A 15,827-nucleotide genomic window follows, 5' to 3' on the forward strand; every position below is an offset into this window, starting at 1 on the left:
CTTCCTGTTTTCCTCCTGCCTGGAGGCTCCATCCTTAGCATTCTCCTACCAGTATACCCCATGTCCCTCCTCTGGACATGACCCCAACCATCCAAAGTGCAACTCTGTCACCTTGTCTCGAAAACGTCCTTCATGTGCGGTCCCTCTAATCAACTCGTTTCTAAACCTGTCCATCCTCATCATTCCCAATGAAAACCCCAGCATCTTTAATAAATTCAGAAATCAATCCCCAAAGGTTTCTTCCTCATGAGCAAGTCAGTGGCGAGGAAATACTTCCTGACATGTTATAAGGCGAGAAACTCTGACTAAAGCACTAAATAGATTCTTACACAACCATGTCAGAAGATATGGAAAAGATGGTGCTGTTTCAGAAGGGTCAAAATAATGGCCTGGTTCAAGCAAAAGTAAACGAAAAAACAAAGAAGATCGCCGAGACTACTAAAATTGAATTAAGAACTTTCCAAGGCATTATTAAAAACCTTGAAGGAGAAGTGATTAGGCGTCATCTTCAAGGAAGAAAAGTGGTGAAACATTTGGCGAAATCAAAATATAAAAAAAAGAAAGAGATAGATCTCTCACAGCAATGTTTAATAGTGAAAGTAAGAGCATTTCTGCATCCAAAGTGTGAATAGACCTCAAACGATTAAAACTACACATCCATGAGACTTCTTCTTCTTCTTCTGGCTACTCCCATTAGGGGTCTCCACAGCAGATCATCCATCTCAATACCCCCCTGTCCTCTACATCTGCCTCTTTCACACCAACTACCTGCATGTCTTCCCTCACCACATCCATAAACCTCCTCCTTGGTCTTCCTCGTTTTTCCTTCCTGGTGGCTCCATCCTCAGCATTCTCCTACTGATATACCCCATGTCCCTCCTCTGCACATGTCCAAAACATCTCAATCACACCTCCCTCATCTTGTCTCCAAAACGTCCTACATGTGCTGTTCCTCATCCATGAGACTAATAAAAAAAAAAAAAACAACTTTAATTTGATAGATTAGACTTCAGATTACAAAAAGGTTATGTGACCTAATGAGTCCAGGTTTACCCTCTTCCAGAGTAATGGGTGGATCAGGGTAAGAAGAAAGGTGATGGGCAGATGAGGTGATGTTTCCATCATGAATAACACCCACTGTACAAGCATGTGGGGGCAGTGTTATGATCTGGGGTTGCTCCAGTTGGTCAAGTCGACATTATGAGGTCAGATGGTCACCTGAATATATACTGAATGACCTTTTTTTTTTTTTTTTTTTTCCTGGCAACATTGGAGAGCAGCTCTTGCAGGCTGTTCCTGGTCTGCAGTGGTCAGTATCTATCAACAGTGCTCCAAGGAAGGAACAGTGGTGAACCGGCGACAGGGTCACATGCGGCCGAGGATCATTGATGCACGTGGGGAGCGAAGGCTGGTCCGTGTGGTCCGATCCAACAGACGAGCTCCTGTAGCTCAAACCGCTGATGACGTTCATGCTGTTAATGCTCGATGGGTTAGGAGTGTTTTCTCAGCATTCGGTGGCTATAAAGTTACGCCTGGTGGGTGTATAGTGATCTTTCTACATGAAGGTGGAATGTTAAACTTGCCCTCAAATGCTTTACATGCACAAATACCGGGAAAAAAACCCCAATCATAAAACATTTCGAAGACTGGATGCATTGCCGCAAAAAAACCAAAAAGAACATCGGGATTGGAACAGGATGTGGAAACATGAGTTTATTTCATTAAAATATCAGTATGAGATTTACTAAAGACAACACTACTAATTAAATCAGGGTTTTTGTTTTTGTTTTTTTGCAGTTAATCTGATTTCTTCATATAAAAGTATACAAATGATCTGAATACAAAGTACCTCCCAGATGGGCCGTTCTAAAACCCCACCCTCTGCGTCTGGGACATAGGACCCTCTTTACTCCTTTTTCTCAATCATTCACATCCTATTTTGAGAATTACATCACTTCCTGTCAGGGTGTCAGGGTGGGTGACTGAGGGAGGGTCTGACACGATAAGAAATAGTGGATATAAAATTATCTTTATGACATGTCGACTTACACACCTTAGTATTAACAAAGTGTACAAACTTCATGCCTACGCTCGCTCGTGCGTACACACATACGCACACGCACACACGCACACACGCACACACGCACACACGCACACACGCACACACGCACACACGCACACACACACACACACACACACACACACTCTGACAGGCCCAGGTGCATGGGCTTTGGTTCACTGAACCAGGCTTAAAGCTATGATCTAAATCCTGCCACAGCAGGAGCCAACCAGACCACAACAGCTGACAGGATGAAAAAAACCATTAACCAGAGTAAATAAAATGTATGATAAATACAAACAAGTTCAAAAGTCATCGAGACGTTTCATCACCATCACTGCAGGGCATGTGCTGATTTTCTATTTCTATAGTCAAACCAAATCAATCAGTGTTTAACCTTTTCTTCAAGCAAAAAATAGTGTATTTATATGGAAATATTAAATGGAAATAATCTGAACTTTGCAAAATAATTGTAGGAATAATTTAGTTTTCCTGCTGAAACGCGTTCATGTGGCAGAGGGAAAACTGTGGGTATTTTCTGAATTTCTTTCAAAAAACACATTTTTGAAGCATAAAAAATGTGTCCCCTATAGTTAGATGAATTATTTTTAATTACATTATTATTATTATTATTATTAATAATATTATATGAAATGGTATTAAAGTTGCAACCTCAGTGCATAAGATAACCGAATGGAAAAAGAAAATACTGGACAAATTACAGTGTTTTATTTGTCTTATACCACAACAATTTGCCAACCATTACATTTAAAAACATTATTCATTACTAATAAATGATCTATGGATGTTAAAGGTTACTCTAAAGCTGCTTTACTGGTAAATATTTTACTAATATTTGGAAACACTGGATTTCTGGATTTCACTGGGGGGGGTGGGGGGGTGGAATTAATGATCCGCTGAAATCAGACTTTAATGTTATTAATTTGGGCATAACGACTTTAGGGAAGAGTTCTTCAAGTTCTTCAGAATTCCCACAGAAGGACGAAGGCAATTACTTTTTTGGGTTTTTTTCTTTTATGTATGTTTTTTTTTTTTTTTTTACTTAATCTGGGATTCTGCTTTTGCTTTGCTTTTATTTATTTATTTATTTATTTTTTAGCTATTTTGGGATTCATATTTTTTATAAACATTTATTTTATTTATTTATTTTTTACCTATTTTAGAATTTTATTGATCTTTTTTTTTCTTTGTCTAGTTTGGGATTGTATTTGCTCTTTCGACTTATTTAAGAATTGAATTTTTGCAAATTGCTTTATATTATTTTCAATTATTTATTTTATTTTTGCTTTTATTTCTCAATTTAGGGATTTTTTTAATGTAAATTGCTGCTTTTTTAAATACCTATTTAATTATACTTCCTGAATGAAACAATACTACAGGAATTAATTTATGACTTAATATAACTAAAAGAACAATAACTAAACTAGTTCACAAACTGCTGTTCAATAAAAAGAATGAAACATGTTGACATGCTCTTATAGGAAAATAATCAGATTTTCATCTCTCTATTATGTAGTACTTGTTTATCATCACATGCCAATGTTGGTGTCTTTAATAAAAACAAACAAAAAAAATAAACGAGGCGACATGTCGAAGCACAGACACAGAAGGAGCATCGCTGTTTCTCTCTGAATGAGCAGATGTGACGAGATCCCCTGCAGTGCTCCAGACTGAACTATCATAACATCTGGCGTACGAGACCAACCCCAAAGTGCGGTGCAGAAACGGTAAAATGGCAAAGAATAGTGTGTTTAAGATGTGTGTGTGTGTGTGTGTCGCCAAGTGGGGTTTTTAAGTGCTACAGCAGGGAACATGGGGTATAAGGGTGTGACTCGTGAAGTAACGTCATGAAAAAATACATGGATACAGACTGCATGAGCAAGAAATTACCTCTGATACAAAACACACACACACACACACACACACACACACACACACACACACACACACACACACACACACACACACACACACACACACAGCGCTTGAAACCCGTTTCAGAATATTTACTACATAATCCAAATGCGAATACATCATTCAGTCTTTTTCCTTTTTTGTAGAAACAACAAAAATAATCGATAATGTTTTGACACGAATTGTCACTTTTTGTAGCAAATCTGTCATTTATGTCTCCCGACGATCAAATCCACTTAGGCTACATTGCTTATCAGTTGCGTACTAATGTATACCCGACCTCGGCATAAAACCAGATAGTCATTTCTTGTCCAGACTCCAAGCAGAGAACATCCTTCTCCTCCTCCTCCTCACCCACCATGTTTCCCGGGGACGACTCTAAGGTTTACAGGAACAAAAAAGGTTCATACGGGGTCAAATAGCTCAACCCTACAGAGCACCTGAAATGATTTACAACACACAATGAATTGTATTCACCCTGGAGTTACAGATAAACCGCCTGCTACAATCAGCAGGAACTACTGAAGGCAATCAGATCTTACCTGACTTGACTTGGTGCTGACTTGAGTGGCCGAGTAATGAAACCCGCAGATTACTTGTAATTAATTATTATTTTTGTATAATTCTTTTATTGATCCCACAAGGAAATTAATTCTTCGCAGCGATGTTAGGACGCTGGAGTCACCCGTGTTACAGGGTTAGGGGTCTTGTTTAAAGTCTAGGTGCCACAATGGGAATACCGCGGCTTGAACCCCTGACTTAAGAAGGAGAAGTGTTCTGATGACTCCATCGTAAATAAAAAATATTGTCGAGACGTGGCCTAGTCTACCCAGGAGTGTTAAAAAATGGTGTTCAGTAGGGGGCAGTGTACTGTAATTAGTTAATAGTTTAAACAACATTACAGTACATCATTTAGCAAATTAAGCCATTTACAGTACCGTGATATATTAATTATTCAGTGGAGGGCGGAGCCTGGCAGGCACTGGAGGGCGGAGCCTGACACGCTCTGTTTCAAAGGCCAGCAACGCAGATACAAAAAAAAAAAAAGGAGAGAAGAGCTAAAACTGAAATTGCTTTACTTTTCATTTGCAACGGCAGCTGATGATTAGCCCTATCTGCATTTGTCTGTATCTGTGAGATAAAAGAGTGAAATAATTTATACAATAAAAAAAAAAAAAATACTAATAAAATAAAATATAAACCAGACATAGTTATGATTGCCTGGACTCCCGTTAGCTTAGCAATTTTTTTTTATAGGAATTTCATTTTCCACACACACACACGCGCGCGCACACACTCTCACACGCACGGTCAGATGAAGACTCTGCTCAGCAGTCTGTATCTCTATAACAGATCAATTAAACAATTAATTATAGATAAATCAATAAAAAAATCCATAGTAAGGTATTGAACAAACACACACACACACACACACACACAATACTACACAGTGTGGAGTACAAAGAAATATCAATGTATTTAAATGATCAAAAGGCACAAGGTATTGCTAATCATATAAAACATGCTAAAACCGGTCATAATTTCTTCTTCTGACTTGGAGAGACATTTAAAGACATTAAGAACAGTTTAAAAGGTCCATCATTGCATAACCACCAAATATACTATTCCAAAACTCTGCTCACACACTCACACACTCACTCACACACACACACACACACACACACACACACACACACACACACACACACTCGCAAAACTTGGACACACATTCACTCTGTGTTTAAAAGTGATTTCTGAAGGATGCTTTGATTTGTTGCTATTAGCAACTACTACTGAGTAAAAAACATGTTCATGTGCGTGTGTTATGCAGGAAAGAAAAAAAAAGAAGGTCAGACTAAGGATCGTGACTTGCTGGATTTCAAACAGTGCACTTGGAAATGAAAAAAGTGAGAAGTTTAACTGCATGTGTGAGATTTGTTAGTTTTTTTTTTGAGTGGGTGGAGACTAATGGGAACTCTAAGGCCAGAAGCCCTTCAGTACAGAGTCAGGATCATATTCACATAAACTCAGTCAGATAGCAGCAGGAATGGTGTCACCCCAGTGCATTGTGGGGTAAGATAGAGGATGGCACAAAGAACCATAGCGTTGGCACTACTACCAGCCAATCAGGTTGGCTTTGGCCTTCTCTGTAAGTTTGCGGACTCTGCCTTTACTCGATGTGCCAAAAGTTATCGAGGCGTCCTCGAACAGGAGCTGCCTCTGCTCTTCCTCAGAGTCCTCCTCGTTGTAGAACGCTGTCCTACGTCCCTGGTTTCGCGTTTTCATAGGCCCCTTACTGTTCCCGTCCGCACCGGACTCTGCCCCTTCTGGTACCTCCTTCTGGGCGGGCGACATGTTCTGTTCGTTGCCACGCCGACTGCTCCTTCGAACCGATTTGGGGCTCGGAGGGGCTTGCTCTGCTGTCCTCGCTAACCGTGGTCTCCCACGACGCTTTGGTTGCTGTGAAAGCCCCGCCCCTGAGTCTGATAGGCTAGCATCCTGCATGGCGGACGAAACCCCGGCCTCGTCTCCCGTCGACTGGTCAGGCTCCTCCTCGTTATTGGAGTTCAAGCGCAGAGCCTCCAGCTCTTTTTTACTTTTCCTGCCTCGCTTCCCTGGAGGACGGGGCAAGACAGGTGGCTCGGCGACCTCCGCTGTCCTTGTTTGAGACTCTAGTCTGGGTCTGCCCCGCCCCCTTTTCACTACGCCCAATGTGGTTTGACTGCTATGGCCGTTCAGGTGAATGTTGTTGGGAGGAAGAGGAGGAGGATGATCCACTGGACCTGGCAGAAGAACACAGTGGACATATGAAAGAGGAACAACAATGACAGATGCCTCTTGCACCAAGTCCTTCTTGTTTCTAAAATCAGGGTTCCTTCACATTTCTCATTCCCAAAATCCATACTTTTCTATACTCAAATATGCAGGACTTAAAGATTTTAAAGACCATATTAACATCTAAATTCCAACTATATCATCCGTTATGATACAATCTCTGATGTCAGAATCACTGATGTTTAATCACACAGTCGGCGGGTGCTGTTCTGTCAAGGCAACTGCTGCCTCACAGCGTAACAACCAATCGGAGCTGTGCAGGTCCAGTCTTAGAGTCTGATAACTAACTGTTGGCGTGTTACAAAACTAGACTTAAAACCTTTTCATTCCACCTTGTATGTAATTAAAATCCAAAAGGTTAAATAAAATAAAAAAATGTGCAAATTGTTCCACAAGTATAGACAGGAGCAAGGTGTGGCTTAAATATGCAGGAAATCACACCCTGCCACGTGCTAGAAATCTTACATTTCCCGTATTTGACTGACATTTACACCTGAGCAGCTAAGGGGTTAAGGGCCTAGCTCAGGGGACCAGGAGTGGCAGATTGGTGTGGCTGAGATTTGAACTCACGACCTTCTGAGCCACAATTCTCATGCCTTAACCACTAAACTACGACCTCTTCAACTGCATAAATTAAATATAATGGATCACAAACCTGGCGTGTGCTTAACAGGAGTTCGAAGTTTCCTCCTCGACTCCCTGCTGCCGCTGTCCGTGTTGTTGGAACTCTCTGGTTCCTTGGAGATGCTGGGAGAAGTGTGAGAGTTCGGAGTTCGAGTTGTCTTGGATGTGGATTCAGGTCCTTTGCTGTGGGTTGGGGCAGGGGGTGGGGATGACTGCGTTGGAGGCGGGTCTGTGGACTGGGTGCCGAAACGACTGGAGCTGCGAGTGCGTCCAGCGGTGGTGACCACGGGCTCCGCTTTGCCGTTGATATGTGGAAGTGCTTGTCTTAAGGACGCGGGGCGGGAATGGCTAGCTGGTGTGGGTGGAGCTGCTGCATCAGAGCGAGGAGGAGCCCGAGAGGAGACACGCCTCTTTCTCTCAGGGCTGAGGGGAGAAAAAAGAAAACAGAGGGGAGCATAACTTAGGGAAAACTACATGAAATAACCAGCAGGGTGAAAATTACTGAGGATTTCTCGTACAGGACCTTACTTTATTCCAAAGTTTTTTTTCCATGCTTTTATTAAGAGTTTTTCACTGCTGTTAACATTATTTACTCACTTGCTTCAGTTAGTGAAGATTATTTATTGAACCAATTCATATCAATGGAGCACACAATCTGGCTAATAACTTGAAACGCTCACCAAAGACTATAACAAATTGGAAACATTTACGCAGCGGCGGGCCGTGCATTTTACCCAGAGGCCTTCAGTGGTGTCCATTCTGAATCAATCCACCTCTTATTACCACGGCTATAGACACCATCAGTATTATAGAGAAGCGCAGTAGAACAGAGCGCTGCATCACACACAGGAATCTCATACACTGAGAATAAACGCCATCACTAAAGCAAGAAACCCAATGAACACAAATCTACATGTCTCCTTTCACTGTAGCCGCAGCCGCACCGCCCGCTAGCAGAGGCATTGACATTCACTAAGGAAAATGACTCCTGTGTACTTTACTTTCACAATGTCCAGCTTTTCCTAAAAGATTCACCATGAAAATGTCCCTGTAAGTGTATCTGTGACCAGATCAGTTGTCAGCCATTGTTGAATGAAAAAATTAAATTGCACAATGCACTGTACAGATGCGGGTTGTTACTCTGTCTAGTGTGCTCTCTGACCATCCGATCAAAGGATGTGAAAAAGCTGACGTGATTAGACGCCAGCTAGAGGGCCTCAAAATGGCCAAATCGGAGTCTGATTGGTTACAGCAACATGGATGTTCTTTGAAGCTACAAAAAGCCTACACTGTTCATTCCCACAGGCATTAGGGCAACGTGATGTGGTGGTTAAAATCTGATTGGATTGAAACTCCGATCTAAAATCACACTCCTTGCAGTAGCGCACATGAGAGAAACACTATGAAATAAAGGGAATGGACTATTGGGAATATTCCCAATATATTGGATTCTGAGTGGGTAAGCAGAAAGGCCTTGCTGGCCCTGATGGCCAACCACTGGATTACCAACATACACAGACGCCACCTTGAGAGCTATTGTGTTACGGAAGTATAATGGACACATTTACTCACTAACTGGGTATTTGTTATAGCATATTACAAAAAAAAACGAAAAATCACAGCTACTTATATTTCCTTTCAGCATTCCATATTTTGCCCTGCAATTGGAATTGAACCTACTGGCTTTAAAATTTGGAAATATTTCAAATACAAAAGTAAACGTAAAAAAACTTTCAAGGATTCAGCACTATTTTAGAGATTTACTTGTAAGCAGATATTGATGTTAACAGAGGACACGTACACTATATTGGCAAAAGTATTGGGTCACCTGGTCATAAGTACGGTATGTGATTTTTAAACATTGCATTTAGTCCCAATTTGCTCTTATAATTCCCTCCACTTTTCTGAGAAGATGTTACACCAGATTTTGGAGTGTGCTTATGGATATTTGTGTTCATCATTAAGAAAGGCAGGTACTGATGTAGGTGAGGAGACCTGGAGTGCAGTCAGCGTTTACATTCATCCCAAAGGTGTTCAGCAGGGATGAGATCAAAGCTCTATACCAGGACACTCAAGATCTTCCTCTCCAAATCATGCAAACCAGATCTTCATGTAGCTCACTTTGTGCACAGGGGCATCGCCATGCTGGAACAGGTTTGGGTTTCCAAGTTAGAGCGCATCTAAAGACGTCCTGTACAACTGAGTGCCTGCAGTTTTGTGGTAACAGTTTGGAGAAGAACAGCATATAGCAGGAAAGGGCAGGTGACCCAATACGTTTGGCAATATAGTGTATGTTTTTTGGTGAAAATGAACGGAAGCCATGCCCACTGTTGTTGAGGCATAATGGGGCGAGTCAAATACCAAGAAACTCGTGACATTCATGCAAATATTTCAGAAAATCTCCTTTTCACTAAAACTGTTGTCAATAAAAAAAAATTAAATTAAAAGAAATCATTTCTATGTAAAAAGAAGGCAAAACAGAAGCCTTTTCACTGGTGCCCTCAGAACAAGAGCAGGTTAGTTAGGTTTTGATAAGGAACATAAAAAACAATTGGACACAATGTTTCCATGAATCAGTGCACCTGGAGGCGGAGCTGGACGGGGACGAGCTTCTTCTCCTCCTCTTTATGGTTTGTCTGGTCGGTCGCTCTCTGTGCAGACGCTGCCGGGTCTGCCGCTCTGTCTGAAGGCTCTGAGATGCTTTGAAATCATCTACAATCGAGCTGACGTGTTCTTCAAACAGGGCAGACAGGCGAAGACTCATGCTATAAATCTATGGTAAACACACACATACACAATTTACACTGCATTATTACGTAAAAAGGAGCATAATTTTCCTAACTGTCTGCTTTGTTTTTTTTTTTAACTATGGAGTAAATATGGTGTATTTATACTGTATGTATATATTTTACTATATGCATGTATGTATTAGTAAATCTACCCTGGACTTCTTGCTGGGTGTGTAGGCTTTGGAATTGCTGAATATGAGTCGAACATCTTTGCATAAATCCATCGGAGACTCGTATTCTCCAGCTAGAAGAGTTTTCTGGACCGTCTCGAAGTCCATAGGGGTTTCCACAATTTCCAGGTAATCCTAACAGAGAAGAGTTCAGGAGGGTTTTTACATTTATAATTAAGATTAACGAAATCATTCGAGAGAAACTGAAAAAAAGAAAAACTTCTGCTGTTATACCTCCTGTATTTTTGGCAAAGCCACATCCAGAAAAACACATCAATGGCTGTGTAGCCTGGACTCTCTGAATGCTTGTGCACATGAGAACTGGCAACGTGACTGACAGTTAAATGGAGATGCTTGTCCTCATTGGTTCGGTATTGGTCCAAATAATATTGGCTCTAAACATGTTTTTTTATACTTATTAGTGGTGTGACTGGACAAATAGTAAAATACTGAGACATTGGTGTTTAAAAGCTGCACATGAACTGCTATTACAGTCACCTCAGGTGGTAAACAGGGTTTTGGTGTGTGTATGTGTGAGTTACCGGATATTCTTCGAGATCCACGGGTTGTCGGAAAGGCTCAGAGTCCTCACACTGGAATATGAGGTCCAGCAGGTCTCTGCAGCGCCCCCTCCAGGCATGGGGGTCTCCGGATGCAGGTTTATTTCTCAGATTTCTCAAGATGGGCTTCTGCTTGCCCTGAAAACAACACAATATCAGACTCATACAATCAGGGATAACATATAAACAATAATTCTGTTAAAAGAATTGCGGAAGTGAGCTTGTCACAAACGAAAATCGTGTCGATTGCATGCACGGTAGTGATGTATGCATTACGTTCTTGCTTGTTGTAGCAAAACTGAAAGATGAAAGCAAAACTTCATGCAGGGCTCAATACTCTAATGTGAATATGAAATATTCTAATATGAAAGTATCTCCGCAGTGGCATTTAGTGATTATCTAAGATTCCAGCAAATAAAATTAGAAAATGAGTCCAATCCAATCCAGTATAATCCAACAGGACTGTACTGCTCTGTCCTGTATCGGATTGATCTGTGTTTATTAGTATTGTGTTCCTTTCAGGTTAAAATACATAATAACTAACATAAACACAGTGTTTCTCACTGAAATGATATGCTGATAATCTCATTTGTTGATGATCTCACATCTGACTGTATCATGACCTCGAGTCAGTGCACAGGAATCAGGTTTTAATCACAATTCAATACATTGATCAAATATTCCTCTAAGAACTGCAGAGCATAACACTGACCCAAAGCAGCCTGAAGGGCTTAGTCAGGAGCGACAGATAACTTGTCGCTAAGCAACCATTGTTTGGAGGACTTTCTCACACTGCACATACAGCCACACCTCTGAACGTCTTCAGAAGTACTGAAGAAACGTTGGAAACTACAGGTCAGGAAGAGTCAGCGGTACTTTGTGAAAACACCCAGAGCTGCGAAAGATTCCACCGAACAAAAATAGCAGGAAGCAAGGAATCAGCTTTGTCACTGAGAAACATCTTACCTTATTATTGCGCTTCGAGGTGCCTGGAGTTTCGGGCTCTTCATCCTCTTCTTCCTCTTCATCCTGCATTTCCATAGAAACCTGATCAGTTAATAAATTCATCGCTAAGCTTGAGGGACACCTGCTTATCAATCAAATAATGGTGTTTAAACGCGTGCGTCAGAGTGACCAATACGTTGATTGTAATGGAGGGATGGGTGGATCGTGTGCCATTCAAAATAAAAGTTTAGATCTTAGCCTTTCATCCATCCTCCACTTGATTGATGTACAGGTCTGAAATCTCTTCTCTCGCGTTCCACCATGACTGATGATTATTTGGGAGTCTGCATGATGCTACCACCACCATGCTTGACTGTAGGCAAGACACGATTTTCTTGGTTCTCCTCACCAGGGCGTCATCACATGCTGGACTCTGAGACAAAACAAGTTTATCTTCAACTCATCAGACCACAGGACATGGTTCCAGTAATTCATGCTCTTGGACAGGTTCTTCTTCAGCAAACTGTTTGTGAGCAGCTTCAGAAGAGGCTCCTTTTGGGACAATGTTCATGCAGACCAACTTGTTGCAGTGTGCTGGTCTGAGCACTGACAAGTGGACCTTCTGCAACCTCTAAAGCAACACTGCAGCACTCATTGTCTGTTATTTGAAGCAGCTTCTAAACCTGACCGGCATGAGGACTCGACTTCTTTGATGGACCCATGTGAGGTCTGAGTGGAGCCCGTCTCGGAAAACCTCTGTGGCCCTGAAGACTATTGTAACTCAGTTTAGGATGATACTGATCTTCCACGGCATCTTTGTGGAGAGCAACAATTCTAATTCTCAAATCCTCAGAGACTCTTTACCATGAGGTCCATGTTGAACATCTAGTGGTCAGTATGAGAGAATTGAACTCAAAGCACCAAATTTTAACTGCTTAATTACAAAATACACACATTTCTATGGTTCTGTCAAGCAGAGAAAAAAATGAACATGATGAATAGGACGTGTGGCTTTGCACGGTTACACGACGTACAGCTCTTATCACTGAGAGTGTACTCACTTTTCTTGGCAGTTATTTAGCCCATAATTGCTGTATGTTGAGTTTTTTGAGAGGAAGGTAAATCTGTACTGCTCTAAAATATATCCAAGTTTTATTTCTATAGTATTGTCCCTCGAGAGGATACACAGAAATGGTGGCTGAAATGTGCGGGGGTGTAAATGAGGTAGATCATTTTGACTTTTTAAAAATAGCTTGCAAGCCAGAAAATGTGAGCATCTCTGATGTACCTGTTTTAAGAGAGGTTTGAGTTTGACTACTTACATCGCTCGAGTCGGAGAAAGCTGTCTTCTTCATACTATTGTACAGTGGAATAATGTCAGTGCAACTTTGGTCCCTATTAAAAACACAAAGAATACAAATAACCAGTGTTGGATGAAGTACACAAACCACGTAGTTGAGTAAAAGTAGAGATAAACTCGGTAAAATTTGACTCCAGTAAGTATTTGCCTTCAAATGCACGTAAGTATTCAAAGTGCTATGATTTATTACCGCTATAATGTTCCTCTTATCATTTTTGTCTCAAGACTCTTTACTTAATCAACTCAGATTAAGGGGTTGAACCCTTGGTATTGCCAAGCTGGCCCTATTGGGGCCCTTGAGCAAGGCCCTTAACCCTCTGCATTCCAGGGTTGCTGTATCATGGCTCTGAGCCCATTTTCCTAACACCACTAGGATGTGTGAAGAAAGAATTTCACTGTAATGTGTATGTGACAAGTAAATACAATTTCTTTCCTTTTAAATAATGAAAATTCTTTTATGCTCGCTTTTTGAATGCATTTTAAATTGTTGACCACATACTGAGGTGCATCGTCAATACAGACTATGCATTTGCTTAATGCCATTACTGCAGTTGGAATTTGCAGGTGTGAAGTATAACTTACTTGATAAACTGCAGCAGGAGGTCTGATACAAATTTGGCCGTTTTGACGATAAAAGCTCCGGGCTCGTTAAAAGTCTGTGCGTTGTGCTCAATGTAGCGAATCTCCCACATTAAAGACGACATTCGCCTGCCGTAAAAAAAAGGAAAAAAACATATATATATTAGGTATGCGCATCTTCTTAATTAAAGTTTGATAGTTGATTCGCATCTCGATGCATAGCCAGCGATACGATACATTAAAGACACATATAAAGCATCTGTATGACGCAATGCAAAATTCAATATTTTACAGATCACAGTTCACTTTTATTTCTTTGGTTCAGACAGACAGCAAATCATCAATTTACTTAAATGCCTTCTGACTTCTAACACGTGCCCCTTTCACAATCATGTCTTTGTAGTGCAAATAAAAGAAAAAGGATTAAATAAAACCAGACGTTAATTTCCTGTTGTGTCTCCAGAAAGATGCAGCTCTACCTCTGCCATGTTAAACTGTATTCTATGTGGCTCTCAGGACACGCCTCGGTCTCTGTAGTGTTGCGATACGTTGTATTCACGTAGCAGCAGCGGTGCTGAGAGAACGTGCTCGAGAAACAGTTTAGCGATGAGAAATCGATCCACATAGCAAATATCCGTCACAAATTATTGGTCGATTTCTAAATAATAAAAGTATTGCGCATCTACTAATAATTATATATAAAGTTTTTTACCTATGCACATATGTTAAAAAACGATGCACTGCCATACAAACGGCAACTTGTATCCGATGCACACTTTTTTAAATTGATGCTTTTATTTACTTTTATGCAGATGCACTGATTTGAATCGGTGAATTTTACGATCCCTGATGCATATGTCTGTATCTGTATCAAAATGTCTAGACATGTTTAAAATTATAATATCAGTTTACACAAAGGCTTTAAATTTGGGTGGTCTAACCCACGGACCGCTTTAATGTCAGACAATATTTTCACGGACCTACCTTTAAGATAAATACAACAAAATAAAATGATATGACCGACATCAAAACTGGTATTTTCTAAATATAATAATAAACGTGAATCCACTGTGTTGTTGTTTGTTAATTTTCCTTGTTTGGGGGTTTGAATTGACATGCATCAAGAGTGAGTCATGACATGCATCAAGAGTGAGTCATAGACAGATGTGGTGGAGAGAATCAGGTAATTTTCCAAAATAAAACATCGTTCAGAACCATATAATAAATAAAACAGAAATAATGTAAGTTATGTATTCTTTCTGTGTGACCCGGTACCAATCGACTCACGGACTGGTGCCGGGCCATAGCCCGGGGGTTGGGGACCACTGGGATAAACCACCAGCATGAACACACTGTGATGCAATTTAATGACATTCAATTTCAGTGTGTATCTTACTCTGTGTGTGTGTGTGTGTGTGTGTGTGTGTGTGTGTACTGACCTATAGAAACGATTTTCCAGTCTGGTCCGGATCGTACTGAGGTCCGTGACATAAGCCACCACAGTGCAGTATGTGGGATACGCCTGCAGATCCACGGGCACAGCGAAAGGAGCTGCTACATCTGAGATGCAAATACACATGGGAAATGGTGGCGGTTGTAACTTAGTGGTTAAGGCACTTTTGGATCCAAAGGTCATAAGTTCGAATCCTAACCACACCATCTGCCCTGAACAAAGACCTTAACTCCACAGCTGCTCAATTGTATGAATAAGATAAATGTAAATTGCTCTGGATAAGAGCATAAATTAAATAAGATAATTTTTAACTATTTGTTTTCCTTCCTTTTATTTTATTATGTCTGTAAATAAATATTTATGACTTACATTTATCTAATTTATACAACTGAGCAGTTGAGGGCTAAGGGCCTTGCTCAGGGGCCCAGCATTGGCAGTTTGGCAATGCTGGAATTGAAACCCCATGATCTTCTGATCAGGAGTTGAGCATCATATCCACTGAAATCTCACTTCCATGC

The 15,827-nt window shown here is 40.8% G+C and overlaps 2 protein-coding genes across 7 annotated transcripts in view; one reads left to right on the forward strand and one right to left on the reverse strand.

Annotated features, from left to right (window-relative positions):
• irak1bp1 (interleukin-1 receptor-associated kinase 1 binding protein 1) overlaps positions 1-15,827 on the forward strand; it is a 130,267-nt gene that overhangs the window by 12,819 nt on the left and 101,621 nt on the right. The window lies entirely within an intron of this gene.
• Positions 5,448-15,827, reverse strand: part of phip (PHIP subunit of CUL4-Ring ligase complex) — a 57,460-nt gene continuing 47,080 nt past the window's right edge. For all 6 annotated transcript variants that reach the window (XM_083520817.1, XM_083520816.1, XM_083520815.1 and 3 more), the window contains 9 exons: positions 15,296-15,416; positions 13,860-13,985; positions 13,240-13,312; positions 11,939-12,001; positions 10,955-11,110; positions 10,395-10,547; positions 10,036-10,226; positions 7,485-7,876; positions 5,448-6,777 (listed from right to left, as the gene is read on the reverse strand). In XM_083520817.1, coding sequence (XP_083376943.1) covers positions 6,110-6,777; positions 7,485-7,876; positions 10,036-10,226; positions 10,395-10,547; positions 10,955-11,110; positions 11,939-12,001; positions 13,240-13,312; positions 13,860-13,985; positions 15,296-15,416 — 1,943 coding nt within the window. In that variant the 3' untranslated portion in view covers positions 5,448-6,109. The remainder of the gene's footprint in view (positions 6,778-7,484; positions 7,877-10,035; positions 10,227-10,394; positions 10,548-10,954; positions 11,111-11,938; positions 12,002-13,239; positions 13,313-13,859; positions 13,986-15,295; positions 15,417-15,827) is intronic.

Source organism: Silurus aristotelis (genome assembly GCF_946808225.1).
Source record: "Silurus aristotelis genome assembly, chromosome: 19".
Taxonomy (NCBI): Eukaryota; Metazoa; Chordata; class Actinopteri; order Siluriformes; family Siluridae; genus Silurus; species Silurus aristotelis.